At 49.6% G+C, this 27938-nt stretch overlaps 8 protein-coding genes across 8 annotated transcripts; 4 read left to right on the forward strand and 4 right to left on the reverse strand.

Moving 5' to 3' along the window:
- Window positions 1-338: 338 nt before the first annotated feature.
- Window positions 339-2434, forward strand: TGAM01_v200365 (F-box domain-containing protein; the record flags this gene model as incomplete). The annotated part of the gene is made up of 3 exons (XM_018803155.1): window positions 339-624; window positions 855-2243; window positions 2313-2434. 3 exons carry the CDS (start codon window positions 339-341, stop codon window positions 2432-2434), a joined length of 1797 nt encoding a protein of 598 aa, XP_018663561.1.
- Window positions 2435-3062: 628 nt separating this feature from the next.
- TGAM01_v200366 (hypothetical protein) lies at window positions 3063-3760 on the reverse strand (the record flags this gene model as incomplete). Its single annotated transcript, XM_024548543.1, has 4 exons — window positions 3063-3107; window positions 3173-3261; window positions 3343-3421; window positions 3722-3760. The coding sequence occupies 4 exons, from the start codon at window positions 3758-3760 to the stop codon at window positions 3063-3065; spliced, it is 252 nt and encodes an 83-aa protein (XP_024406758.1).
- Window positions 3761-9035: 5275 nt separating this feature from the next.
- On the forward strand, window positions 9036-10928 carry TGAM01_v200367 (hypothetical protein; the record flags this gene model as incomplete). Its single annotated transcript, XM_018803153.1, has 1 exon — window positions 9036-10928. The coding sequence occupies one exon, from the start codon at window positions 9036-9038 to the stop codon at window positions 10926-10928; it is 1893 nt and encodes a 630-aa protein (XP_018663559.1).
- Window positions 10929-11896: 968 nt separating this feature from the next.
- On the forward strand, window positions 11897-12534 carry TGAM01_v200368 (hypothetical protein; the record flags this gene model as incomplete). Its single annotated transcript, XM_018803152.1, has 2 exons — window positions 11897-12041; window positions 12110-12534. 2 exons carry the CDS (start codon window positions 11897-11899, stop codon window positions 12532-12534), a joined length of 570 nt encoding a protein of 189 aa, XP_018663558.1.
- Window positions 12535-12770: 236 nt separating this feature from the next.
- Window positions 12771-13851, reverse strand: TGAM01_v200369 (oxidoreductase; the record flags this gene model as incomplete). The annotated part of the gene is made up of 3 exons (XM_018803151.1): window positions 12771-13068; window positions 13132-13525; window positions 13584-13851. The coding sequence occupies 3 exons, from the start codon at window positions 13849-13851 to the stop codon at window positions 12771-12773; spliced, it is 960 nt and encodes a 319-aa protein (XP_018663557.1).
- A 6599-nt stretch (window positions 13852-20450) lies between these two features.
- TGAM01_v200370 (hypothetical protein) lies at window positions 20451-22701 on the reverse strand (the record flags this gene model as incomplete). Its single annotated transcript, XM_018803149.1, has 3 exons — window positions 20451-21434; window positions 21802-22531; window positions 22604-22701. The coding sequence occupies 3 exons, from the start codon at window positions 22699-22701 to the stop codon at window positions 20451-20453; spliced, it is 1812 nt and encodes a 603-aa protein (XP_018663555.1).
- Window positions 22702-23026: 325 nt separating this feature from the next.
- On the forward strand, window positions 23027-23944 carry TGAM01_v200372 (hypothetical protein; the record flags this gene model as incomplete). The annotated part of the gene is made up of 1 exon (XM_018803148.1): window positions 23027-23944. One exon carries the CDS (start codon window positions 23027-23029, stop codon window positions 23942-23944), a length of 918 nt encoding a protein of 305 aa, XP_018663554.1.
- Window positions 23945-24357: 413 nt separating this feature from the next.
- TGAM01_v200371 (ATP-binding cassette, subfamily G (WHITE), member 2) lies at window positions 24358-27819 on the reverse strand (the record flags this gene model as incomplete). The annotated part of the gene is made up of 4 exons (XM_018803147.1): window positions 24358-27035; window positions 27095-27385; window positions 27489-27601; window positions 27668-27819. 4 exons carry the CDS (start codon window positions 27817-27819, stop codon window positions 24358-24360), a joined length of 3234 nt encoding a protein of 1077 aa, XP_018663553.1.
- Window positions 27820-27938: the final 119 nt, after the last annotated feature.

Below are 27938 nucleotides of genomic sequence, written 5' to 3' on the forward strand. Positions count from 1 at the left end.
TCCTTGCAGGGGTTACCTGTACCTTGCGTTGTTGCGTTTACGTACAGCTTTGAACTCTGGCAAGAGTAGCTGTACATGGCAGTGTTGAACTTACAGCGCCCCAAAGCATACCGACGCGGCCAACAAGGCCTAAAGCACTCCGTACAGGTTGTCCAGTTATAGCAACATCAGTGCAGTGATTCTAGTGACTTGTGGCTTTTGACTGCTGACCGGAACCTGCTACGAATTGGATTTATATTTATTTCTGAAGCTCCTTTTTCCGACTCCTTCAGTTCCTTTGATTTCATCGCCTTTATAAATCGATATAAATCGACCCCAAATCTCGCCAGCTCTGCGCCATGGTCTTAGGGTTCGCTAGCGGCAAGGCTACGGCTATGGACCGCTATCAATCACCAGCGTCGTCGTCATCGCCAGCTTCGGATTCGGCCTCAGCTTCATCTCCAGCAGAAGGTGTGCCCATCATCTACGGCCGGGTCGACGCCGAAAACGAAGACAACCTCGAGCTCATCCACGGCATCGGCGAGCATGGCGCTTCGGAGCGTCGCGCAAAAGTCCTGAGGCCATCTCCTTCGGCCCAGCCCGGCGCCCAACCCCAACCACATCGTGACGACGCCATTATGCAAGGTACTGCAACCTCATCCCACCACACCAGCACTGCCGGCAGATTGCCCCAAGTGCAGCCAGCAGAACTAATGTAGCTCTTTGCTGCCTGCCATGTCTATAAGCTATACATACTTGGGCAATCCCCTCGCGCTTTGCAATTTTTCTCCTCTCCTCCCGTTTTGCCCTGCGTCCATCCCCAAAGCCAAGTTCAAGTCCAGGCCACTAACGCATCCAACGATGCACCGCCATAGATCCAGAGCCGGGCGCCCAGATCAGATCGCGCCACCAGGCCGGAACTCCAAGCAAAAATAGCACCGCTCCACTGCTCGCCATCCCCCCGGAGCTCATCGATACCATCCTGTCGCATCTTCCCGCATGCGACCTCGCCGCCGTCTCAGCCGCATGCCGCTCCTTGCGTGAACATGCGCTGTCTGACCTTCTGTGGCAGCCCCTTGTCCAGCAGAATGTCCCTGGCACCCAGGTCGCAACTTCAGGGCCGTGCGCGAGCTTCCGGGAGCTGTATGCAACCCACGACCGGCTGTGGTTTCTGCCAAAGTTCAAGATTTGGTTCTGCGACCGAGATCTGACGGGGAAGCTTATTCTGGTGCGTTACGACACCAGGCGCGGCTGCATCGAGGGCTACCAGTTGGTGGCTGTCAGCAATCAGTCGACCTTTGAGCAGTGGTCGGCAGATCAGGACGTGATTATTCACGGCTTTGAGCCGGTGGTGAAGCTCCATCTCGATAAACCGGTGCTGCAGTTCCGCGTCCAGGATAGGCAGGAGGATGGAGGCTTCTCCAAAAGACCCGGCGCTAACCGCTTTGCCGACGAGATGCCCATGGCCTTGGACGAACGACTGGGTGGCATGTTTAGCAATTTTCTGCTCACAAGGCCGATGGACTCTGAGGAGGCGGTCCGCCGGCTGGAACGGGGATATCCGTATGGAAACATGTGGCCATCGCCTGTTGTCCCGGCAAACCACTATGTGTCGGGCGCTCAGTCAGGCCGAGGGCTTACCGCTCTCTCGATGCAGGACCGGCCTCGAAGCAGATCGCAGGTTTCTGACCAGACTTTCCAGATCCGGCAATGGATGGAGTTGACGGGCACGCCTAGCCCTCTCAGGTTTATGGGGCAGGGAGGCCTCGCCGGAGCTCTTCAGGCTCTAGTTGATGAGATTATGGAGGAAGAGGCAATGGGTGCTGGGGCCGGTACCCTTGGCGTGCACATCGGCGAAGAGCTCATCACGTACTCGACGCTCGACCCGTCGCTATACACACCGACCCCAGAACGGCCGTGGAGAGGGATTTGGGTTGGCGACTACAGCGCACATGGTTGCGAGTTTTTGTTGGTACATCAACCTGATGACCCACCCGCCACGGATGCCGAATTGGGCATTTTCCGTGACGAGCAGGATAGTGACGAGGCATGGGAGAAGAAGAGACTGGAAGCGAGAATGTACAGAGGTCGCTTAGAGGGCATCAAGTTAACAGGGGACCCAAATATCCCGAGAGGGGAGTATACCTTTGTGGCCAATGACCTGGGCCCGGACGGCTTCGTCGAAACTGCTACAGACGCTCAATTCTCTGGGGCCAGGATAGTCAAAAGCGAAGGTCACATTGCCGCGACTGGCTTTCTCAGAGGTAAGCAAGAGAGATGCGTTCGCTAACAATTTTAGCTTGAATATAAGCTAACAGACAGGGCTGTGCTAGATAAATTCATCGAAACCCAGCTGATCCTCATCAGCCCGAACAAACTCGCAATGCATTGGGTTGGATTCGGTCACATTAGCTTCTTGGAGCGAGTCAACATTGACCAATTACTTGCTCCCTAAAAATTACAACAGGGCCTGAGAAGGAAGGCGAAGGAGGCTGAGTAGCGTTTACAATAGTACCTACCTGCCTGCCTGCCTGCCTTGCATTGTCGATCTAGGTTACAGTCTTTGGGCAACGCATGAAGGAACTTTTACAACGATACCCGCTATGATGAAACATGGCCATTTTTGGGGGGGTTTTTTTTTCTGGAGTGGATGGGTTTTGGGCTTGAATAGGAAGCCCGCGACAGGTTGTATAATACCAAGCACTCTGGCTACATGAAGGAAGCTGCAAGTACATGGAAAACAATCCAACACAAGAGTTGTACATAAGATCAAATCATGAAAAGGTGAATGATTGGATCCAGGGAGCGAAATAGGTAAGCCGTATAAGAAAAATAAATCATTATTAATTAACTTGGTAAACTAGGTGTTTGTCTGCAATGTACATAATATCCTATGTCCACCACTTGAACAGAGCAATACACATTCCTAGCACATATGTAGAAATAAAAAGTTCCATCACTCGTATATCCATCCAAGTCCAAATTTCCAATTATATAGTTATACGTGCCGAGAGCTCAGCGGCACATTATTAAACAAAAGCACCTCGGGAAAGCCACATCAACCCAATAAATGAGTGATGCCTTTAATCGGTGCCAATGGCATCCTGGCAAAGGACACCTTGGCCGAGCTTGAGATTTCGTTTGTTAGTATTCTAGTCTTGTGAACAAGGAGTTGAAAAGATACAGTACTTACAATAGGGAGAACACAGCACTTGGGCGTCCTGCCACCATCCGCGGCACAGATGGCCTCGAAATCAGCGCCGTCCTTGGGAGTGCTCGATGCTATGGATTTTTGTTTACGTTAGCTATGGTTGAGACTCGGAGAGACAAGCTTTGAATATGTGTAGAGTGTTGAAAACTTACGGACGTCGCAGTCGAGGTCAGCAACGCCGAGGACATCGGCGGCGCAGCATTGGGGGTTGGAGTAGAGTCCGGTAGGGCACTGGTACTGGTCGGATTCATTGCCGCCACTGACAGGAGGAATCACAGCGTCGACAGGAGGAATCACGCCGCCAACAGGAGGAATCACACCGTTGACGGGAGGAATCACACCGTTGACGGGAGGAATCACACCGTTGACGGGAGGAATCACACCGTTGATGGGAGGAATCACACCGTTCAAAGGTGGGTTGCCGCCGTTGAGAGGGGGAATTCCACCGTTGAGGGGTGGGATGGGGAGTCCATAAGAAGGAATGGGTCCAATAGGGGCAGGGCACAATTCCTTGGTAGGAGCGGCGCTGACAGCGACGGCGAGAATGGTGACGACGGCGAAGACCTTCATTTTGAGTGGTGGTTCAAGATGAATCTTGAGTGAGTTTTGTAGTATTAATGAGTATGTAGAAGTAGGTTACTGTGGGATTGAAGATTGAGATGTGAGTGTGAGTGATGGGGAAAAGAGAACTGATCGGGAGCAGATGATGGCGGATATTTATCTTCAAATCGTCATCGCATCGCGATGTTTACTTTTCACTTGTTTTATTAGTCCTTCCATAGATCTTTGCCCTTGATCGCAGTGTATCACTACTACAACACCATGTCTGTGCTCATCGAGGGAGAAAATGATGCTTGTCTACCTGGATATGAGTCCGTGATAGATTTGACGGTCTGAGTATTACGTTGGTGTTTAAGTTGGTGCTGCCATGAAACACTGCGAGATTTTTGTCTTTCGGGACCAGGTCTAAGACATTGATTCCTCTCAATCACGACATATGTAGGGATAACATATAAGATGGACATTCAGAGCGAGATAGAGAGGCTTGGGTAGGGTATCTTTTAAAATTATTAAAGAGAAGATCGCTACTACAACAGCTGTGTACATACTTGTCGCCGTGGTAAATATAGGACAATCAGTACTAACTACATAGTACCTCTGGTGTTGGTGTTGTTTTATTCACAGACGTGAGGTCTGCCTAGGTGACAACTTACATCTCTTATCTGGCAATACAACATCCGAGACGCGTCTGCGGCCAAGGGAAGGCCATAAACAAGGCAGCACGGTAAAGCATCTCAGCTGGGCTCAATAATATCACTATCGTGTTCAAATATACATGGATTCTCCGCGTTCTTACTTCAGCCATAGAAAGTAGCTCGACTCACTGGACTCACCGAGACCTTGTGCGTCCCCAGCGCCGCGTCCAACTACCCGGATCAACAACTCACAGCCTGAGACATGAGTTCAGTCGCCATCTGCACGGGCAGTAATCTTGCCAACACACTATGCATCTCAATTTCTTCTTTCTCTTTTAGCCTTAGCGGAATAAAATGATACAGCATCGGAGCGCTGCCCCGGTGTGCCGCCGTGGAGCTCCATTTTACGTGCATATGCCGTACTACAGCATCATTATCCCGTGATACGTTCAGGGGCTCAGAAACTGCAATCGCCATTCTCGTACGCCTAATCGACCGCTGGAGCATGTCTGCTCTGCCATCGTCCTGTATTCGAGCTGACCAGGGCAAATTTTTCAATTCGGGCCATGGTCCCGAAGCTGCTCCACTGAGCCTCATCAGATCTCGTCATTGATACTACTCTAGACGGGGGTCCAGACTCGGATGTCGCTACCCTAGCAGGGGATCGCTACGGAAGGGAGAGATCAACCTTCTTTTATTGCCAAGCCAACCGGCCGATTAGCATCGATTCATGGCTGGAGGTGGCTCTCCCTCGGACACGGGGGTTGCCGCCATGGTTCGAGTCTTACACGAGTCGTATACCTGTCAGCAACGTAGTATCAAAAACGCACGGATAGCGGGGCGCGTATAAGTGGCCATCGGATAGGCCTATGTTTCTTGGAGTATATTCAAAAATTCATGACAAACCATTTGAGATGCTCAGGGTCATCTTCCGATGCTAACCTTTCTCCCTCGCCCTTACGGATTGCCTGATGCCTGACCGATGGTGGAGATGTGTGACCACAGAAGCTCGGGCTTTCAATTAGCAGGCAAGAGGATTGTCTTGCAGCTGGATGGGCGGTGTGGCCCGACGGATGGGGGCGAAAAGCAACGAGTAACAGACTTCAGCCTTGTTTTATTACCACTACATGATCCTAAGGTAGGGAAGGGTTGAAATATAAGCCAAGACATTGACTTAGTCCTAGTCATAAACCTGGGTGTAAGCAGGTGTAAAGCGAACAAAAAAAAGCAAAGATGGACGGAAAGATGGACGGAAAGAAACTAGGTAAAAACAAGCTAATCTTAGCCGCTGTGGAAATCCCTAGTCGTGGCCCGCGGAGACTAAATGCAGTTTAATAGATTGACCTGGCTCAAACGGGTAGGACGATTGGGAAGTCGCTTATAGGCCTGTCTGTATAGCGCCGAGATCGAGACAAAGTATTTCGTGCCTGTATGTAGTCTCAGAAAATAGAGTAGGATCAAGCTTTTAAAATTGATACGGCTATAAAATCCGCAATAATATGCAACCCTCACTAGTAATCACATCGAGATCCAAAGCGAGGGCTACAGAGTGACGATGAGATGAGACTTAACACACACACTCACCCCCTCGCGTCTCACAGGCACCATCGCCGCTCCCGATCTCCAGATGCCAGAAAGCCAAGTTTTTGTGTCCCACATAGCCTCGCATTAGGCTTAAATCGCCCAGAGGTGGGCTCCAACCGGACGGGAGCCGAGACGATTCAGCTTCTCTTCTGAAGCTAGCTGTTAATGGCAGGCAGCAGGCATCTACATGTAGTATATGCACGTTGGGTTCGAACTCTTCATTTCTTTGGCCTCCGAAGCAACGTCGGCGCAATTTTGGCTCCGAAGCCATCGGGTTTCACTCGAGATGTTAAAGCATTACTGGTGGACGCTTAAATGAGGATTGACAGCGCATGATATTCCTCTGCGACTACAAAGGGTCCGTGTACTAGCACAATAAAAAGTAGAAATATCTCCGTACGCCTTGTTTGATTGCATTATGCAAGGGGTCCGGTGGCAAAGCGCAGAGTACAAAGTCTGCGATGGAACAGCTCAACCGTAACCAAGCAGATTCTGTGTGTTGTGGCCAGCTGCTGTCTCTTTGTCTTTACATAGCTAGACTCAATGTGTCGACCTGCCGGCTAAAGACTGCAAAAGTATCTTCGAATTCCCTCAGTCAGGCAATCACATGGACTCATCACATGAACTCTTGGCTAGTTAAAACCTCAGCGGGAGAGGGTATGAATAGTTGTGATATTGTGACATTGAAGTCTCGCTTTGGTGTTGGGCTATGATAATAAGACATAACAGGCTCCATCCAAATGCAGTACTCCTGTCAGCATAATTACAAGCAGCGGCGTCAAATACAAAGGATCTTTTGCCAATTTGAAACCGGATCAGCGAGAATCCGGCTACTTGACTCCACGCACGGGTAGTCTTGATGACTGCAGACGATATACTTCAGAACATTATTCGGTTGTTTAGCCACCATGTCTTCCATCAGATACATAAATTTTATATGAGACAGATATCAGCATTGACTTACAAGTGCCATATTATGGTCCAATTACCAGTCTACTGGTGCCCGCGCTGTCGAGCATCTAGATACTCCAAGATTTACCTCCCTGACTACCACCCTTCCGGTGTTATGTCTCGGTTATTTGTAAGATCTGCCACATTCATGTTTCAGTTGAGCTGCATGATGGCAAGTATTCTACCGCATTGTGACTGTAATCTGGCTGCGTCTGCAAGGGACTTGCGACTGAACGCTAGCCTCCCTTGACCAACAAACAAAAGCAGCAATCATGCTGGGAACATACATGTATCGGCAAAGTGGCAATACGTCATTGTCCTCTATCCATGCACAATCATATATTTGACTGTCTTGGGCGACCAAATTCTATCATGGTAGACAGGTGTCATAGCTGCCCACAGATAAGAGATGCTGATTACGCAGTAGATCTCTTGTCTTCGAGATATCATGAAACTTCAGTCACTCTGACTAATCTCACGCGGGCTTCGTGAATAAGTCAAAAAGCAACCAATTCTGGGTAAGAGACTATGAATACATACATGTAGTTTCCAGACTCTACCCTCTTTCCTCTAGAACAGAGACTTTTGCGCGAAATCGATAGGCATTCGCTCGCAGCTTCACAAAATTTAAATAGGACAAGCTTCGGAGTAGAGGATCACATGACTATTATTTAAGCCTACTGTTCGCCTTCGGAGCGCCTCACGAATAAAAATAATGCCACAAAACAGTATAGTTAGGCAAAGGAAATCTACGACAATGAGGGGGAATAAAACGTCACAGAGAAATAGAGGATTGCTGGAGAAGCGCTTAGTAGCCATATGGCAAGAACTTCGAAATATTGATACTCTTCAAAGGCCTTCACTAACGTATTTACTTCTGCAAACATTGGGATAAAAATTTCTCAAAGGGACGCTTCAGGGTATGTCTAGATACCCTGTGTTCTCTTGTGTTGTTTTTCTGAAGCCGGAGTATTGTCAATGCCGCGGCTCATCTCGGCCACATAGCTCTTTATTCTCCGACATATTACACAGAGCCTCGTAGTTGATGTACAGTAGCGGTGGGTAGTAGAGGTAGTAGAGGTAGTAGAGGTAGTAGAGGTAGTAGAGGTAGTAGAGTGAGGTACTTACCTTTGGAATCTACCGCTGCTTTGACTGCATGTGCAGATAATGCAATATCAAATGCTGCAGTGTTCGAAGCTGTGTATACGGAACTCAATTAGCCTTTTCTACGCTGGTGAGCTGGCTTGTTCATCTGTACTTCTGAACATTGTTTGTTGAAACCTGATTTTAAAATCACAAACTTCTCCTTGTAATTTCACCAGTTTCGGAGCATGGCAGTCGGGATGGGTGAGGGTGAAATCAAGAACAGTGTCAGGAGCTATCAAGCTTCACATAGGTATCGTAGCACGACTGTAGTACGCACGCAACCAGCCTCTGGTATAGCTTACTGCATCAATTCAAGGGCAAATTTGCTTCAAGAAATAAATTAACCGCTGTGTTTGTGGTATTTGAATCACACCGGTTGAAGGCATTGTTTTCATCGCGAGTCTGCCGGGTAGTGGCACGTAGGCGATACGATCTTCGCTACCTGGCGGGTACATTGGCATGGATTTTCCGCAGACGGCCAGTTGTAGCGGCCATTCACGGCAAACTGCAGGAGCACGGATGCTTCAACGCCTCAACTGATTTGCTCGCGTAGCTCCAGCGCTCCAGCGCTCCAGCCGCCTGCAGCCGCTTGCGACACGAGCCGCGCCTTTGTCTCAGTGGAGAGCGAGGGGCCGCGACGTACCACTGGAGTACCAGCGCAGCTCTGCACCAGTAAAGAGTACCTGGCAGTACTGCGATCCCCGTTCCATGCCCAGCTTCTTCCGACTTCCGCAGTTCGATGATGCTACCGACCTCTTCCTCTTCCATCATCTTCCGCCATACCAGCAGTCCAACTCAATGGGCCGTGACTTTGTCCACGATCCATCTGGGATGGCATACGGAGCTCTGCGATAGTATTTCCTATATCACATTTTATTTTTCCATTTCCCATCCATCTTCACTCAATTGGACTCATCGCGACGCTGTACTTCCCCAAAGTGGAGCGGTGAAACAAATCGTCATCGATCATGTCTGAACCGGATCTCGTCAGCACCTCGGTCGACAGCCCGAACAACTCAGATGCGGTGCAGCGGCAGGCTGCAATTCTTCATCGACACCTCCCAGAGGGCTACTCGGCTGATCCAGAGGTTAGCTTGGCCAACGAGCCCGTCGAGGTCGCCGTGGAACCCATTCTCGCTGCGTCTGCCAGCCAAGATCTCTTCGAATCTCCTGCAGCGTCTGCGACGGATTTGGGCACTACCAACAATGGTCAGAATGGGCAAAATGGCAGCAGCAGTGATGCAACGCCGACTTTGGAGACGCTAGAGTCGTCGCTGAGGCTCCAAGGCGGCGATATCCATCGCGACATGTTCAAGATCAGGGCGAAAGCGGGCTCCGTCCGCCGATCCAACACCTTCTCTCACCATCCCTCGCCTCACCTGGGCCCATCTGGCGAGCTGACGGCCTCTGAGCAACTTGAGCCAGGTGGATTTAGGCGGCAGCATCTGCGTCGGCGAGCTCGGCAAAGACAGCAGAGCGGCCTTGTTGTGGCTTCTTCTTTTGTGGATTTCCTCGACTTGTATGGGAGCTTTGCGGGTGAAGCGCTCGAAGACACCGACGAGGACGAGGACGAATCCGCAGTCACTGACGAGTCTGAAGAAGTTCCTGACGAACAGCGCCCGCTGCTCAGGCGACCTAAGACTAGTCGCCGGAGAAGCTCTCGACGCCTCAGCCGGGAGGGTGATGCCAGTACCGTCAAGACCTTCTTTACGCTCATCAAAGCTTTTATTGGCACAGGCATCCTATTCTTGCCAAAGGCCTTCCGTAACGGAGGCATCCTCTTCTCATCACTTGCTCTTATTTCTGTTTCGCTGATCAATTGCTTCTGTTTCCGTATGCTGCTTGACTGTCGTCAGAGGTATGGCGGTGGTTACGGAGAGCTTGGAGAATCCATCGTTGGTCCTCGCTTTCGAAGCCTTATCCTCGCCTCAATTGCGATTTCTCAGCTCGGCTTCGTCTGCTCAGGCCTCATTTTCACGGCCGAGAATTTGTATTCTTTTCTCAACGCCGTGACGAAAGACGCTGGTCACATCGGAGTGGCAGGTATCATTGTGCTGCAATTTCTCCCTCTCATTCCGCTAGCATTAATTCGCAACATCTCCAAACTGGGGCCTGTCGCGCTTGTGGCTGATGCGTTTATCCTTATCGGACTTGTGTACATCTGGTACTACGATATTGGCAGCCTGGCCAGGCACGGCATGGATCCGAGTGTCAGGCTCTTCAATCCTTCAGACTTTCCGCTCACTCTCGGCTCGGCCATTTTTACATTTGAAGGAATTGGCTTAATCCTCCCGATTCAGTCGAGCATGAAGAAACCACATCAGTTCAAAGGACTTTTGTACTTTGTCATGTTCCTCATCACCGCCATCTTCACATCTGTTGGAGCTCTCTGTTACGCTACGTTTGGTGAGAATACCAAGATTCAGATCATCTCCAACTTTCCACAAGACTCGCCCGTTGTCAATGCGGTTCAGTTCCTCTACTCGCTCGCGGTGCTCGCAGGTGAACCTGTACAGTTGTTTCCCGCCGTGCGTATCTTGGAGACATCGATATTCGGCGAGCGAGCTACAGGGAAACGGAGCCTTGCAATCAAATGGAAGAAGAATGGGCTTCGGACTTTGGCCATTGCTGTATGCATCTGCATCGCTGTGTTTGGAGCAAGTGATTTGGATAAGTTTGTGGCCTTGATTGGAGGTGTTGCGTGTGTTCCACTGGTTTACATCTACCCTGCTTATCTGCATTATAAGGGTGTTGCTGAAACTCCATGGGAAAAGGGTTTGGATATCTCGACAATGGTCATCGGAGCAATCGCGATGGCATACACGAGTTCTGTCACACTTGTGCAGTGGATTCGAGGTTGAGGATGGCAGGATGGCGCTATGGGCTAGCTCATAAAGGCTGTGAACCGGCAACGGTGGGGACATGGTTGAGTTATGGTTCGTATTTATGGCGACAGCGGCGTTGACGCTTGTTTTTATGTATTTTATAGTTTGAATTAGTTCCAGCGCAGTGGACGTTGAATAAGATTAAGAGAGCGTAGTTGGTGGATCTAACGAAGTGTGTCCCAACAGTTGTAGATTTTGCTGACTGACGATCTAAGACACACACCTGGTCATAGATGAACGAACGCTAGAAACATGTACCACGATTGCGTATATTCCGAGTTAGGTGCCATCATGAAACTCAAAACAAGATTTTGATATAATCTATTCCTATTTACTTTACTTGGCATTCAAATTGAGTAAACTCACCGCTGAAGAAATCTGAGACTCTTCATCATGCCGAGAACATACAGGCGCACCTATGTTATACATAGTAGAAACCAAGATTTAGATCCGCTGCCGCTAACCAAGTGAGAAATGACGAAGACATGCTGTGAATATCATAGCCATAATTTCACAACTAACTATCCATTGACGGTATAATTCTACTGCTTCTACCCTCTACTGCCTCTGCTCATCCGCATCTCTCGTTCGCATAGCTAAGCGCTTTTGACGATGGAGATTGTAGGCGGATCAGCCGTGGAGACTGTGCTGTAGGAGCACGTCACAGCGCGTCTAGGAACTGTCAGTGAGGTGTCCATGGATTTGATGCTTTTAGCGGTGATTTAGTGGGGTCATTTGAGCCGGAAATGCCCCGCCCTTAGCTGTCGGTTACATGATTTTCGTAGCTTGCCGCCTCATAGTTTTTTTTACTTTTAATCTTAACATTGATTGTGTTAAAAGAAAGACGTCGATCCTACTTATCCTTCGGGCACCGCTCCAACATATTCGCTTGGCCCGCTACGCTCAATCTCCGCGCAGGACTGCAACGAAAAGCAGAACCGATCATGGGCGCCTCTTCATCCAAAGCAGCGGCTCGCGGAGCAGCTCGCAAGTATCCCACCAGATCACCTGGAGCTGTGCCTCAAGCTACTACTCAGAGAGCCAGACCTCAGCAGCCTGCGCCTCGCGGAGACGGGTCTAAAGACGAAGGTAAGAGATCAGTGTTCATAGTCAACGTTCATTGTGTCTGTATACGTGTATTCTAACATGGCTATTAGCAATCCGCGCTGATGCCATGGATCCTGACTTTGCCCCCAGCGACTTCTCTAAACGCCTCCACCAGATGGGCGTCGTGCAGCCAAACCCAACCTTCTCGCCTTCTTCTACCGCAGCGCCCAATTTCTCGCCTGAATCACTGGCCGTGCCTCCAGGACCGCTATTTCCACCGGCCAAGCAAAACACCACGCTCTCCGTGCTCGAAGCTCGGCGCCGTTTGGAGCGAGTTGCTGACGAAGATCTTGAGATTATGGGCCGCGAGGGAGGTCGATGCCGCATGGCCAATATGAGAACCATTCTTGATGCTGTTCATCTCTTGAGCCATGGTGTTCCCGTCGCTGATATCGAGAAGAGACTGAGGGTCACTCCCGGGTTCCTCAACAAACTAGGACCCGCTGGCGTTTTGACACACATTCCCGCGAATTAATTGTGCGACGAGCTGTTGTCGAGATTGCAACATGAAATTTCTGTTCTAACTATGCCCAACTCCAAACATGCAAACAATTACAAAAACACGGATATTATGGGAATTCGCCATCCCTTTTTGTCTCTCTTCCCCCCTTTCTCTGTTTCGTCCTGCACGCTAGATCAAAGCCACAACCAAGTGCCTGCCGGGCTTTGTATGCTCTATTTCATGTCGACATCAAAAGCTGCCTTTGCCGGTTACCAAGCAGAATGACCACCGTCAATACGGAGATCGCTTCCCGTCATGAAGCTGCTAGCGTCGCTGAGCAGGAATACAGCAGCACCGCGATATTCCTTGGGAACGCTGAAACGCTGAAGCATGTTCTCCTTGGGCCACTGTTCCTTTCGCTCGGGGTAGTCATCGAACAGGTTCAACAGCATTTGAGTCAGGATGTACCCGGGAGAGAGTGTGTTGACGCGGATGCCATACTGGCCCCACTCAGCAGCCAAGCTTCGGGCCAGCTGGATAACGGCGGCCTTGGAGGCGTTGTATGCTCTTTATCATGTACTGGTCAGAATCAAAAAAGCACCGATGGGGAATAGGAGGCATGAGACTTACGGAGCAAACATGCCACGGTTGGCAACGGTGCCACTCATACTGGCAATCATGCAGATGCTGCCAGGCGTTCCCAGCCGGACCATCTGGCGAGCAGCGGCTTGAGCAGTCATGAAAGCGCCCGAGACATTGATGCTCATCATGCGATCAGCCTCCTCGGGAGTGTAGTCGAGAGCAGGGCTCTCGTAGTTGATTCCAGCGGCGGCAAGGCAGCCATCCAAACGACCTCTCTCATCTGCGATGCCTCTGAAGATGTTGTTCAATTCAGGCACGTTTCGAATGTCCAGCTCGTGGTATGACAGACTGGTGTTCAATTCTTCCTTTGCACGCTTGGCTACACGAGAGAACTCCGACTCAGGATCTGAGGTAGGATCGGGCAGTCTGTCAACGCAGTGCACTGAGAGGACACATGAGTCAGCGAAATGCAGAACAACTTGGATCGCCAAGCAACTTACCAACGGCACCTGCTTCAAGAAGTGCTTCGGCCTGTACCAGACCCAATCCTCTTCCACCGCCACTAATTACAACGACCTTGTCCTTCATGGTGAACTCGGCCAGCAAGTGTGGCCGAGTGACCGGATCAAGGGGAGGAGATGACAGAACTGGTGAGACATGCATGTTTCGACGAGTAGTAGTAGCCAGTAAAGCACTGCTACGGTTAGAGGCCCTAAGTGCAAGAGGTTGCCGGGTTAGCAACCGGAGAGCGGGAGCGAGGCGAGACATTTCTGGATGAGTGGTGGTGGTGGTGGTACTTCAACAATAGTTGATGACGACGCTCAATATGGTGGAATATGGCAATGAAGCCTGAGAAGCTACGCAAAGAGCTTTTGGCTGACTGGATTGGCTTCAAACTAAGGAGCCAAAGAGAATTGTTACAATGGATGATGGCAGAAACGTAAAAAAAAAAAAAAAAAGAATGCGGATGGCAATTGGATTTAAATTCTACGAGGAACCGACTCAATTCAGGCCTACCGAACCGGCTGCGGGGAAGGCTTGGTGGCGTGAGGGGATGGAGGCAACGCTACGCCAGACTCACGATACGCAGAAGCAACATCACGATGGCGGCAAATTGTATGTGGCAAGGCGCAAACCATCACGAGGGCATCAAAATGAATGAGGAATAGCCAGGGAGGGGAATGAGTAATTGGATGAAAGAGGGGGTGGTAGCAATGGATTGAGTCCGGAATCGCATATGGTTGGCGAGCCAAAACAGAACTCTCGTACGAGGTAGGATTTTGGAGCTCCTACGCAAAGCAAGATCTAGAGGACATAGCTCCGGGATTTTGAGTTGGCGAGGCGTTCTCGTTCCGGAAAGGGGGTGGCATCGAAGGAGAGGGTGGGGAGAATGAGGGGGGCATAAGTCTCGTGAACAGAAATTCGAATTAAAGCTCCAATTTGCTCCCAGGCTGCCGAGCCTGCAAATTCCAGCTGGCCAAGAGAGAGTTATCCGGAGCCAGAGGATATTAGATTTGGAGCATGTTGCTATTCCAGCCAGATCGAGCTTGAGAGCCACAGCGAGCTTCGGATTACCAGCGACGGTTAGCCGGACTCTCATGGGTGGCGGCCTTGGCTTTTGGAGGGGAATTTGTGGAGGCGGCGTCAGCCATCCTGCCGCTAAATCTCTGTTAAGACGCCCCGGAAGCGCCACCCCGGGATTCCCCACAGAGAGTCTAGGATCCTCTAAAGCACCTCGATTGGGGTCAAGTCTAGTGGTGGGCAAAGACACAGAGCTGGGAGACATCCAGCCAAGTAGTGAGAAGAAGCTGTTGATGCAGGTACTAGTTAGGTGATGTTTCTATAGTGTCAAGGAAGCTATTTTACGATACAATTGAAAGAATTGCCGCAGAGTAGGCGTCAATATCTATGCTCATGCGATATCGAGGCATCGGATAGTTGAAACCATCTCCACTTCAGATTTAGCAGTCCCATGACCGTGGAACAGGACAAAGCTTGGTATGGTTGAGCTTCCATTGCAAGTAATGATCGCCTGTAGACGAGATGTAAGGTCGAAGAGCATTACTGCCACCACGCTGTAGCCGGGCCCTGGATGATTTGGATGGCTCTTCAAGGCCCCGATCTCGATCGCAGAGCTCATTGATGCAATTGAAGCATTCCAATGACTTCAGTCGGAGAATTAGCATCGGATTAACTCTAGCAACGACAACGCTCTACACGTCAAGACTCAAAATAAGCCCCCGGTATTGTATGTCTATGATCACATTACTTGACTCTTCATGCAGGCATACCCAATACCGCTTGCGCGTCCTGATGCTAGTACTACTCCTGCAAGGGGTAATCTTCATACATACACGCTCTTCTCATCAATCCTCTCACGTCCTTCATCACAGACAGATAATCGCTCCGGAATCGGTAGCAAATACGAAGCTCAGCACAAACTGCAACCTCGAGGCCCATGAACCGTAAAAAGCGGAGCGGGTTGGCATGAGCCTCCGGATTCTAGAACCGGATCATCGGATGCAAGCAAGAAAATATTTCAATGATACATGTTGCGTGTCTGGCCATGCCCATCTGAATAATAATACAAACCACTGTAAGAGAGCCGCTGCTTATTAGCGAGCTACTGTACTGAGATGTTCATATAAGATGGAGATGCCCGCCCGGGAAGCGGACCGCCACCACGGCATTGCCTATTTAGGCAACTTTTCAGGGTCCACGATGCGTTTTCTTCGACACCCTGGGCTGGGGCGCGGGATGGCATGCTGCTGTATGTAAGAGCGTTCTAGACTGCTGCTCTCTTTTATTTTTAGAGATTCAGCGAGCAAGTGAATGTCCAATATTTCCATATTTTTGTCCCAATTTATTTGCTTTGCTGTTACGTGCGAAATCGGCAAAGCTGTGCCTGCTGGAACGGTGTTGCTTAGCCGTGTAGCTGCCAGGCAACAGCTTGGTAGGTGACTGAGAGTTTTCCATAGTTTTCGGGTTTACTTGAAGAGGTAAATTTCAGTGTCCGTTTTTTGAAAGGAGAAAGTCGGTAAAGGAACGGTAATTAGTTTACATTTGCGATGGAATGGGCATATATGAACAGCAACTGCATATATGAATTATATATACGCGGGTGGAAGCACTGATATTCAAGTTATAAGAGTTAGTAGCAGTAGTAGCAGTAGAATTAGACGCAGCGTCTGAATTAAGATTCGTTCTTCTTTTAGCTGTTTATCAGAAATGTAATGCAGATAATCATTAAATACTATTAGCAAGTCGTGATATGTTGCATTAACTGTCCTTATCGTGGCTAGGAAAATTTCACAGTAATGTAAAGTCGAATTAGCTCACGTGGTTTGCATGAGAGAATATCGATTGTGTAATTTGGCGTGGAGCTTTGATAATTACGTTTGGTGTTAAGTTTGTGGATTTGGATCTTGTGTTATTAACCTGGAATTGTATGTGAGGGACCGCCTCTTTCCATTCGATTAGGTTGTCCATGTTGGCGACATAGACTCTGATCGCCGAAGTGTTTAGTCGTACTATTCTCTCCGGTTATTTCGATTATAGAGTATGCAGGTATTAAATGCGAAAGATAGGTGTTCTCATGGGGAATCAAACTCTTTTATTTTAACCAGCTGGATTATATATTTACTAGAGAATCCTCCTTGAACATTGTTGTAGTATAGAATTCGTGTGATTACCAATACCTGTCAAACGAATCTCTCCCAAGTAACCGACGCGAAACTGAACTCGACGAATTTGCATGCGTAAAGAAGATAGTTTCAAGAAGATAACCCTGTGTTTGCATTTTCCATTGAATGGCTTACTTATCCAACTTTGAGATGCAGCTTTTATCGTCACTGGGCAGGTATACAGAGATATACTAAAACTCATCTCACATAAGATGTAAACTTCCATTCTTTCTACATTCGACACCCATAGTTTGACAAGTTCTCAAATAAGCACATTAAATTAGCTGAATCTCATATACAAAAAGCTTGACTATCTTTAAGGGAATGACTCATCATTATCATCAAGTATCCATAACCCTCAAGCCTAACAGAAAATTGCTCCAAACATGACATTCATTCCACCACACATTACATCTTGCCACATTTTCCTATTATTTTGCTTTCTTTTTTTATTTTTGGTATAAGCTCTCTCAGTTCATTCAACACTTCGTGATAAACAACCCAATAGGCGACGGATTAAAATCCTGGAAATACCTAAACGAAGTGCCCCCACCATTCGCATCCGAAATCTCAAACGCAATCGCCTCCCCAGCAGGACACGCAAACGTGGCAATCGTATAGCTATGGCCCGGAGACACCGTGGTGGTTCCGAAATCCTGCTTCTTGCTCGGCTGGTTGTTAAACGTCGTGCCCTGGGTAGCGGGCTTGCTCAAACTGGCAAAGTCGAGGGCTCCCGAGCCGGAGAAGGTAAAAGATGAGGTCTTGAGGTCCTTTTGCTGTGGAAAGAGGAACACGAGGCTGCATGTCTTGCCCTTGTCGCCGCTGGGGATGTCAAAGTTGAAGATGGAGGAGACGCTGCTGGAGACTTCGCCGAAGAAGGATGTTCCTGGGGCGTTGTTGGGCTTGGTCTTATCCACGGGGATGATGAGATGGGGGAACTCATAGGGGCCGTTGAGGTTGGCTGGGCAGGTCTTTTGATGAGGCGGTGGAGGAGGAGGAGGCGGTGGTGGTGGACATCCAGAGTGACAATTATCAGCTTTGAGGGTGATCTGGTGGCAATTAACTCCTTGTCCTCCATTCAGATAGACGTTGAACTGGCCACTCTCTCCCGTCTGGCACTCCCAAAACTCTGTCTGTCCATTAAACGAGACAGAGCCGTCACAGCCAATTTTGAATCCATTGTCTGGGTTCTGGTTCTTGTCGCACTGGAGCACATGGGTAGGTGCTGTTTCACAGTCGTCAGCATGCAAAACCATGATTTAGAATCACATCCAAGACATGTTTTAAGTCACACGTGTGTGCGTCTCGTATATGCATGAGCATTATGCATGTCTCTCAAACACGAAGCAAGCAAAAGAGAAATACACAAGTAAGAGAGGATGCAAAAGAACTTACGAGTCCACCAGCAGCCGTGGCCTTTGTCATCGAAGAGCTGGGCCCCCTGCAGAGTGAAACTTGTCGAGCTCACACCACTGCCAGCTCGCACCTGGCCAGACGAAATCTCGCCAACAGGACCAGAGATGGCTCCTGAAGCTGTAAAGTGTAACTGGCAGCCAGAAGTCCGCACAACACCGGATTCAGTCAGTGCCGCACCAAGGCCAATAGCAAGTAGAGAGTATAACATGGTTGGCGAACAATGTTCTGCCTTGTGTAGTATCAAGTATGTGGTAGGTAGGGTATTATGTGTAGAAGAAAGAAGCTATCCACAAAGGCGGATAACTACCTCCCAAAAGGTTCTCGAACAACTGCTTTGAGAGATGGGGGTATCGTGTAGTGAAGAACAAGACAGACGAAGAAGAATGATGGAATAGACCATCATTATATACAAAAATATCAAGGCGAGAGAGTCCTCCTTGTCATGTCATATTCCAAATCCAGCCCTCCAAGCTCTCCTCTTACTCAAGCCACCAACTCCACGATGCCTCTTACCTCACTGCTTCTGGCCACATGCACGTCAAAAAGGACATCGTCATCCAAAGAGGAAAAGGAAAATGGCCTGAAAAAGGATCACCACCGCTAAGAGAAAATTGGCACCGTTGACCTCACCACTCCTTTGGAATACGAGAAAACGCCTCTGCGCATTTCTCATCATTCCTCCAAAACTGCCGGAAATGTGCGCCCCTCTGAGTTCTCGAATCCTTTCGGCCCCCTCCTTCTCCCAGCAAAAGAGAGCAAAACGCGAGAGAGAGAAAAAGTGGCCAAGCTTCACCGAATAAGCTAAAACACGACCAATCCGCAGGAGCCACGACCGTTGCCCGAGTACTCAAGAGTGGCAACAATGTCTTACATGGCCGTGACAGCGCAGCCGTTACAGCCGACCACCAACAGCCGCAGTATAACCAAGCAAGTGAGAACCGATTTTCTTCCATAAAATGGGCCATGCGTGTGGTATCAGGCAACAACCCACAGCAAGTAGTAGAACGCGGTGCTACCAACTAGTAATTCGAAGCCTCCTCGGCTGAGATATTTGTGTTTTTGACAGGCAGATCCCTGATTGAAAACGGGTTAGAGTTATCACTAAGCTCTGCTTTGGCCAACCGCGGCCATCCGGCTAAGATGACCGACGATCCGCTTTGTTCAGCTCCAACAGATGAGTTCATGGTTGCACGACGAGATCTTGGGGAAAACTCGTATCTGGAAAGGATAGCTCAGGACAAGGTTTCCTTCAACCTCAATCTGGTTCGGGTAGCTTGCAGTGGCTGTACAGAGTACAAACGTCACCATGGTAGCTTGTCTGTAATCATATTAGTTCAGCTTCTTCTGCCGTGCGACTCAACTCAATCCGCACTGCAGGTGGAACTAGAACCCCCTACACAAAGGCGCCAGGGAAACACTGCAAGAGTTAAGACATTGGACACTAAAATCACAGTCACGATGGCTCCGTTCAAGTTGGTAACGTTAATTCATTGGTGGGTATAATTTCGACTTGTCTAAGTCAGGTTCGCCGTGTCAGACAGTTGTAACCTCGATGCTGAAAGATGCCTATTTACTTTCCTGCTCATCCGAGCGATCGTGGTCGTGATTGATCAGCGCGTTCTTGCGGGGTTATCTCAACTCCGGCGTTTCTCTCATCATGAGTAGCCAGTTTGGACAAGACGATGAGCCCGGGGATCGACCTAGCTGCTTAGAGCGACCACGGTACACAGCTCCCGGATCGAAGCCTTCAAGCCTCTTCGCAGAGCTGTAAAGGGTTGCCTCGCCAAAGCTTGGCACACCCAAATGACGTCTCCAAGGAGCACACGCTGCATAGATCCCTGCACTCTGGCATCTAGAGCTTTCCATTTCGGTACAGGGCTCTTTCAATCCACATGGCAGGCAGGGCCACTAAGAATACACTACACGCAAACTGACATCGCGAGTTTGGTGTGTGATCGATTGCTTTGACTGGTCAATGCTTATTTGTTTATAACATTGCCAGCTCGGATATCGCGGGCCTTTTTGCAAGCCGTAGGCGATAGATCCTGAGATGTGCTGATCTTAGCTAACAGCTTATCGCGGCTAATGTTGTTCTTGAGGCCAAGACAAATTTGCTCGCAATGGAGCCCATATGCCGCAAAGATGAGCAGTAGTATAGACAGTCTCTTCTAAGAATAGTGTGCTTATTGCATCATTCAAGTTTGTTTGAGATTCCAAACTGCTATTCTCAAAATGTGGATCGATAAATTCGTATGCCCCGTCTCTTGTTCAACGACGCTGTCGCTTGTTGGAGCGACCAGGCTTGTCAGATGAGATTTGGGTAACGCGAGTAGCTTCCTTGGAAGCATCGTCATCACTCACGTCGTTAACAGACAAGACATCGTCAGAGTTGCTCTCAGCATCGCTTTGAGCTCCACTGGTAGCACCAAAAGAAGGTTTTCTTGAAGAGGCCTCTTCAGTGTCGCTGCCCAACCCCTCAAATTCACTCTTCGAGGACTCATCCCCGTCAGCTTCTTTTCCGGGGACTTCGGCGTTGGCTTCTTCAGCGTCATCCAATGTCTCGGAAGCGGGTCGCTTCCGAGGCATCTCACCCAGCTTGCCGCGGCGGCCATTGACATTGCCACTGCCCTCTTCCTCATCCTCTTCACTCAGTTTAGGAGCTGGGGTGAACCAGGGGATCTTGCCCCTCATGAAATCGTTTAGCACCATTTTCGCTACACCATCCAGGTCAGGCTCTCCTCCGCGGAGCAGACGGCCTCCTTTCCGAGCAAGTAGCTCAAGAAGCTCTGTTCCGTTTCGCCATCCCCTGATGTCATATGTCTTCTCCATATGGTTCTGCTTGACGCGGCTCAGTAGAGCGTCAATGTATTGCGCAGGGTGCTCCACCTTTTCAACACGCGCCACGCCTCGCAGGACGAGATCGGTTGGCGTATCAGTGCTTGATGGAGGCACAATACCAGGGCAGTCGATAAGGTAGATACGCTTCATTAAGCTTACGTATTGCCACACCTTAGTCTCACCAGGAATAGGGGCCACAGTGCAGACCTTCTTCTTGGACAGGGTGTTGATGATGGAAGACTTTCCAGTGTTCGGGCCACCAATCAGACCGACAGAGATTTGTTTCCTGTCTGTGTGGAGAGCAGAGAACTGTCTCAGTAGCTGGATTAAAGATCCTTTTCCGAACGAGTTGTTGATGCTTGCGTGGAAAGCAAGTGTGGGAACCTCTTTGGAGAGGGCTCGTACCCAGGCAGCCTGTTCCCATATTAGACGAGAACATCAAAAGATGAAAGATGAACATGATAAAAATTCAAAGCATAGGTTTGGAAATGTGCGTGTCTTCACTAAGAAGCTCCTTTGGATGCCGGTGAAGGCGAGGGAAGGCTTCAACTCATCAGACACACAGCCTTCTCTTGATAGGTAACCAAAACGGCACCATATCAGCCTGCAGCCGAAGCTGAGACAGTCGAGACTGCAATCGATCTCCCAATGTCGTAACAGACGGTCCTCCACGGGGAATATTGCGAGGTGTCCTGACAGGAATCATTGGGGGCATATAGCCAAGATAGGGGGATGGGTACAGAAAAAGAGGAAAGGAAAAAGGAGATAGAAACAAACTTACAGCAACGCTAGTGGGAACCAAGTCACACTTGTTGAGAACAAAGATGAGGTGCTTGTGAGGTGCCTCTTCCTTGAGGTACTTCTCAACACTCCTGCATCGAGTTCCAATAGGATCTCTGGCGTCAAGAACGTGGATGACCACATCCGAAGAGTCAATGACCTTGTAAAGCTCGTTCCAAATACGCTTACTCTGACCCTTATCAAACACAGGTTCGATAGCCATAGTAAGTGACTCGGGCTCCTCGCCATTTCCACTCAGAAGCCTGTTGTGCTCCAGGCGCTCCTCATACGTCTCCATGCTCTTCTCGGTGTCATCAGCAAGGTCATTGACAGTGCTGACCGAAAGCTTGACACGCTTGCGCTGAGCCTTGGGGCCAAAGACACCCGAAAACGGGGACGTCTCAATGGTCATCTTGGCCTTGTGCTGCTTGATGCCATTGGTGGTGTTGTTGTCCTTGCCTCCGTCGTGAATAAGACTCATGGGAAGCTTATTTGACTTGAGCAGAACCTGGTAAGGGTCCTTGGCCTTTTCAGCCATGGCCTCACGGAAGGCTGTGAGGGTGTCCTGGGAGACGACGCGAGTGTTGGTGAACCACTTGCGGTTTGGCTCGATTCGGGCGTTGGGGACGTCTCTTGACTGGAAGCTCGCAGCTTTTGTGATTTTCCCGTCCGCGTTTCTCTGAGCCTTGCCATCCTTGTACATGTTCGCAAGCTTCACCTTCTTCGCATCGCTTTAAACGCACATTGGTCAGCACACCAGTCATCGCCAGCACACAAAAATTAAGGCACAGCAGCACACATACCGATAGAAGTTCTCGCCCTTGACGCGAACATTGCCCATCCCATCTCCAGTCTTACCCTGGCGCACGCGCCGGGTGGCTTCCTTCTTTCCGGTTCCCATGATGAAGGTTTTGGCTTGCTAGCAAGCACAAAGATCTTGGGAGGAAGTAAAGAGAGCAGAGAAGATTAAAAAAAAAAGTGGCTGCAGCTACTTATCACGAACTTTTTTTTTTTTTTTCTCTCATAGGACCCCACTAGCCCACATCTCTGCAGGCTGTGGCTGGCCAACTTAATTAAGCAAAACAGGGGTGCAGCGGAAGATCGGCATTCAGTTAATCCGAGCTGCTCTCAGCGGGTTTGGGCAATTTTCTGTAAGTCGATATCGCACACCACCTTCGAGTGTGGGCAGTTGGATCTTCAATTTCGCAGCGCAACATCAGTTCAAAATGTCGCTCTATTCTGCAGGAAACTGCCTCAGGCCAGTAGTGCGGCAATTGTCGTCTGCTTCACGCGGCTTCTCAACAACCCCGACCATTCTCTCCAATGCCGTCCCACCAGAATCTCCCTCTTACATCCGACTTCCTTCCCCTCCTCAGTCTCAAACCGACGAAGCCAAACCACCTCGAGTAAGAGGTTCACTGCCAGTGCCGCGACAGGTGTTCCTTCGGTCCGAAGGCGATCGTAAAATCAAGCCCGATTATATCAACAAGACAGCCCCGAGATCTGCCAATGCGCGGGAACCCAAAAACGATTCTCAGAGATGGAAGAGAGAGATGGCTGAGACCCGAAGAACGAATCTTGAGCAAGGTTTGAAGGCACTCTATACACGCCGCGAAAAGAGCGACGCAATTAGAAATGCCCGTGTCAGCCGCAAATTCAAGGAACACAACGAGGCTGCTGCTGCGCCCGAAAGAGAAGACGACCGGCTCACGCGAAGCACCGTTCTGGACGCTATTCTGGACACCAAAACATACCCCGATCCAGAACGCTTTGCCCGTGCCCAGCGCAGCCAGGTCAAGGTCCAGAAGAAAGAGAAAGCCAAATACGAAGCTCGACGGGATGCCCTCATGGAGCTGTACATTAACGCCTCCAACTTCATCGTCCAGGAAAGCGAGCTCAAGGCTGAGATTGATGAGATTTTCAGCGAGGACTACTTCAGGAAACAAAGCCAATACTTCCAACGGTATGGTACAACCGAGAACGCTTGGGGCATCTACGGAAAGCCTCCCTCCATTGCCAATATGCTGGAAACCACAACTGGAAATTCGACCAAGCTCATGGATTACTATGAGTCCGAGTATGATCGCTCCGTTAAGCGACAGAAGAGAATTGCTGAGGAGTTTACGGGAGGCAAAATGGAGTAGCGATATTGAGAGTTATTCCTGAAAGAAAGAAAAAAAGTAGAATTCCATGCGCTCGTACTGCGCATTGCATGTATTATATATATCAGAAACAATTGCAATATTTCACAATCACGCTTCACGAATTGAAAACAGTTCAAGAGATGCTAGTCAAAATAATTTCTCAATTGCATACAATTACGAAGAAAAGGATCATTAGCGTTTAGGTCCAAACAGGGCACTCTACCAATGCCCATAAACTATCGCCACAGATACACGCATAAATTCAAAAAGGGGGTGAAATATGCTCCCTAACCATAGAACGCCAGTTGTGCAAAATTCCCAGCAAGTTTAGCTTGCCTGAAATGTTTATGTACATGTCGTAACCTGCACAAAAATGCTTCTTCGCATCCTGGGTGGAATCGAAGCTGCTCGTTTTATCGCTTCTCGACAAGCAAGATGTGCATCGCGGCATAGGCGAGAACGACGAAGGAGGCGGCAAAGATACCAAGGTTTCTAATATCGGACCAAAGGGCGCCGTTTTGGAATCCAAAGGAGCTGAGAATAGCGGCACCAGGGACAGTAATATCAAGGCCGTACTTTTTGTCTACCAGTGTAAGCTCTATGACTTCGTTGACAATAAGCGATTCAAAGCCATAGTGGAAAATAGAGAGGGTCTGAAGCCACAGAGCACCCTTTGGCGTGGCATCGTGATTGAGAAGGAAGCCGGCGAAGAGGAGACTGAACAGCATCACCAAACTACCAATCAAATTGGCTACACCACCGTCCTTGCAAACAATGCCGATAAACAGACAGATGGCTGCTGCTGCCAGATTGAATAGGACCAAAACAAGCATGAACTTGAAGAAATGTGCCGAATCTGGCACCAAGCCTGTCATTGGGTAGATGATGGAACCCATGAGAATCGGCGGAATGATTCTCAGGGGAATAATGTCGAACAGGACCTTGGCGGCAAAATAAGTGGCCGGAGAATAATAGCCGTTGGCTCGCTCTCGGGTGAAAAGGAGTCGCTCGCTGGCAAATACATTGAGACTCGTAAGAGTACTGAAGCCGAAGAGAGCCAGCAGAAAGAAGAATAACCCAAGACGGTTTTGGAAGCCAGGAATATCATCAGTGAGGCCATAGAACAGATATCCGGAGAAAACCGCCAAAATGATCGCAATTGCGTAGTGTGTGAGCATAAGCATTGGGTTGCGGTAAAGATTCTTCCAAGTTCTTCCAGAGATGATGATAAACTGGCGCAGGTATCCAATCCGAGCGTATCCTTTTCCAACAGCGCTAGTGTAGATGTTTGGTCCGTCTGCAGCATAACCGTTCGTATTTGACCCATTTGCCGCTTCGGCTCCACTGATTGCTTGCTGGATGTCATCGCGGATAGAGGCAGCAATATGAGACTTGGCAAAAGATCGAGTGATGATGTCGAGATCGGTTCCTGTCATAGCCGGAGGGGGTAAGTCATGAGGATCATCGAGCTGGTGGCTGGGCTGAGAATTTATGGGGTTGCTCTGGAGCCGGTAGCCATCTTGGTTCTCTCCTCCGGCATCTGAAGACGCGGCAGTGCCAGGGGCTTTTCTACGCGTAAAGAGCTCTCGTTCCTGTCGTACCTTGACAGAGTCGCGGCGTCGATTCTTGGGACGTAAGGATGGCTCGGTACTAGCCTCGCCAGCGCTTCCAATGGTGGTGCTTGCAATGGATTTGACAGCCTGCGTACTGCTTGGGCCAACACTTCCACCGTCGGCATCAATTCGTCCGTCATCTACCGTCTGGTTGCTGCTCGCATGCATAGTAAGATCCACAAGGTAGTCGGCAATGTTGAAGCCCGGGGGACATTCATAGCCAATATCATCGAAGTATTGCTGGCATTCGGAAAAAAGTCCAGAGTAAACCAATTTGCCTTGAGCCAGCAAGATGAGCCTGTCAAAAAGCGCAACGATGTTGGAGCGAGGTTGGTGGATGGTGAAAATAACGGTTCGCTTGTAGTTTTTGGCCATGGTAACAAGGCATTCAACGACATTGTACGCATTATAAGCATCCAATCCACTCGTCGGCTCATCGAGGAAGAGGATAGAGGGGCTGGTGACCAGCTCGCAGGCAATCCCCACGCGTCGTTTCTCACCACCAGAAATTCCACGGCCCTTGCCTTCTTCAGAACCAATGAGAGAGTCTCTAATGTGGTAGATTCCTAGCTCTTTTTCAACCTCAATAACTCTCTGCTCCTTGGCAGCACGACCCATGTCCCGAGGAAGTCTCAGCAGAGCGCTGTTGAGGATCGTCTCATGGACGGTAAGCGTGGGTAGCATGGTGTCCTCCTGATCGACGAATCCAACCACATTTCTATAATCAATATCATTGACCTTTTCACCATTGACAAAAAAGTCTCCGCTGACATGGCCACGCTTATTCTTTCGAGCCAAGATATCCAAAAACGTTGTCTTTCCCGCGCCAGAAGCTCCCATGATGGCAGTCACCTCCCCTGGCTGGCAAACTCCTTGTATTCCAGTCAAGATATTCTTTCCATTGAGAGTATAGGCAACGTTTTGGAAGAAGAGAGTGGCAGGCTTATGATCCACCATGAGCTTGGTGCTCTCATCGTCGGAATCCTCCAGGCGAATTGCTCCATAACGCAGCCTGCGGCGAGACAAATACCACGTTCCGATGATGACAGCTGCCAAAAAGAGCGAAGATCCTCCAATAACACCGGCAATGAGGGGCGTATTGATTTGCTTAACCGGACGGTGATAGCCCGGCACTTCAGTCTCGTACAAGCACTCGCCCGCTTGGCAGTCTAGAAGAATACTAGAGTCGCCGATTAAGCTGGTGATGAGATCGTCCATTGCGGGTTCCCTGAAAGCACAGTCATGAGCACCGCCGCCCTTTTGAGTACACTCGAATCGGCCAGGGCCATTAATTGCTTGGTCCAGGAAATCGGTAAGGTCGAGCGAGCCATCCTTGCCGCACATCATACGACCAGGGATACAACTGCAGCTAATGTGGTCGCACTTGTATGATGTGGTATTCTTATCGGTGCCGTACTGTGCACCAGACGCACAATCTGACAAGTGGCAATAGAAAGATTCAACTTGATCGATCCAGACTAAAGAATGAGCGGTCAGCAGATGCATCAAGGCGTAGCAAAGGGCACAGAAAACCAACATTGGAAGTCGCAAGTTTCCTCCTCTTCTTTGCAGGTAAATGTAACTTCAGGCTTTTGCTTTCCAAGCAAGTCGGCAATCTTCTTGTTCGTGACTTTGCAGACCTGGTTGTTGTATTTAACGAGTTCACCATTCTGGTAGCAGATACCTCCGCTGCCAGTCTCCATCAGGGCATTACAAGCTTGGTTCGATGTGCAGACATTGCAGTTGATGCCAGTCCAGCCTTCGTCGCATTCGCAAGACGAGCCCGATCGCATCGGTCGGTCTTTGCCGCGCCCCAGAGAGCCACACACTAAGCGAGGAAGCGTTAGTTAGCATATGCCTAGAAATAGAGATTATGCTGCGCCAGCGCCGAAATCAATTGGATAGCACTAGGTAGGCAATCATGAACATACATGGCTCGAGACAGTCGTCACCGCCGAACCCATCGGGACAGTCGCATTTTCCGTTGAACTCGTTGCAGCCGGCGTACTGCGCGCAGGTATGGGCAGGTAGGAGACAGTTGAAGCTGCAGAGCTATCATTAGTACGATCGTCGCCATGCCAGCGAATAGCCACTCCAGTGTCTCTCTTACCATGGCGGACAATCCTTGGGGCGGTCATCCATAAGCGCGAACTGGGCTCGCAGAGCATCGACATTGTAGCTGGAGTTGGCGTAGGCCGCCGTCAGAGAGGGCAGTAGAGCCACGAGCCCGACGAGCAGGCCTCGACAGCTGAGAGGCGCCATGACGATGAGCGCGTGCGGGTGCAGCTCTCAAGATGGCAGAGTCGATGGTGTGTGTCGATGGTTCGATGATCGAGGCAAAAGAAACGCAGGCCAGCCTGGAGGTTGGCTGAGCTGGCGCC

The sequence above is a fragment of the Trichoderma gamsii genome, assembly GCF_001481775.2.
Source record: "Trichoderma gamsii strain T6085 chromosome Unknown Scaffold_1.2, whole genome shotgun sequence".
In the NCBI taxonomy this organism is placed as follows: domain Eukaryota; kingdom Fungi; phylum Ascomycota; class Sordariomycetes; order Hypocreales; family Hypocreaceae; genus Trichoderma; species Trichoderma gamsii.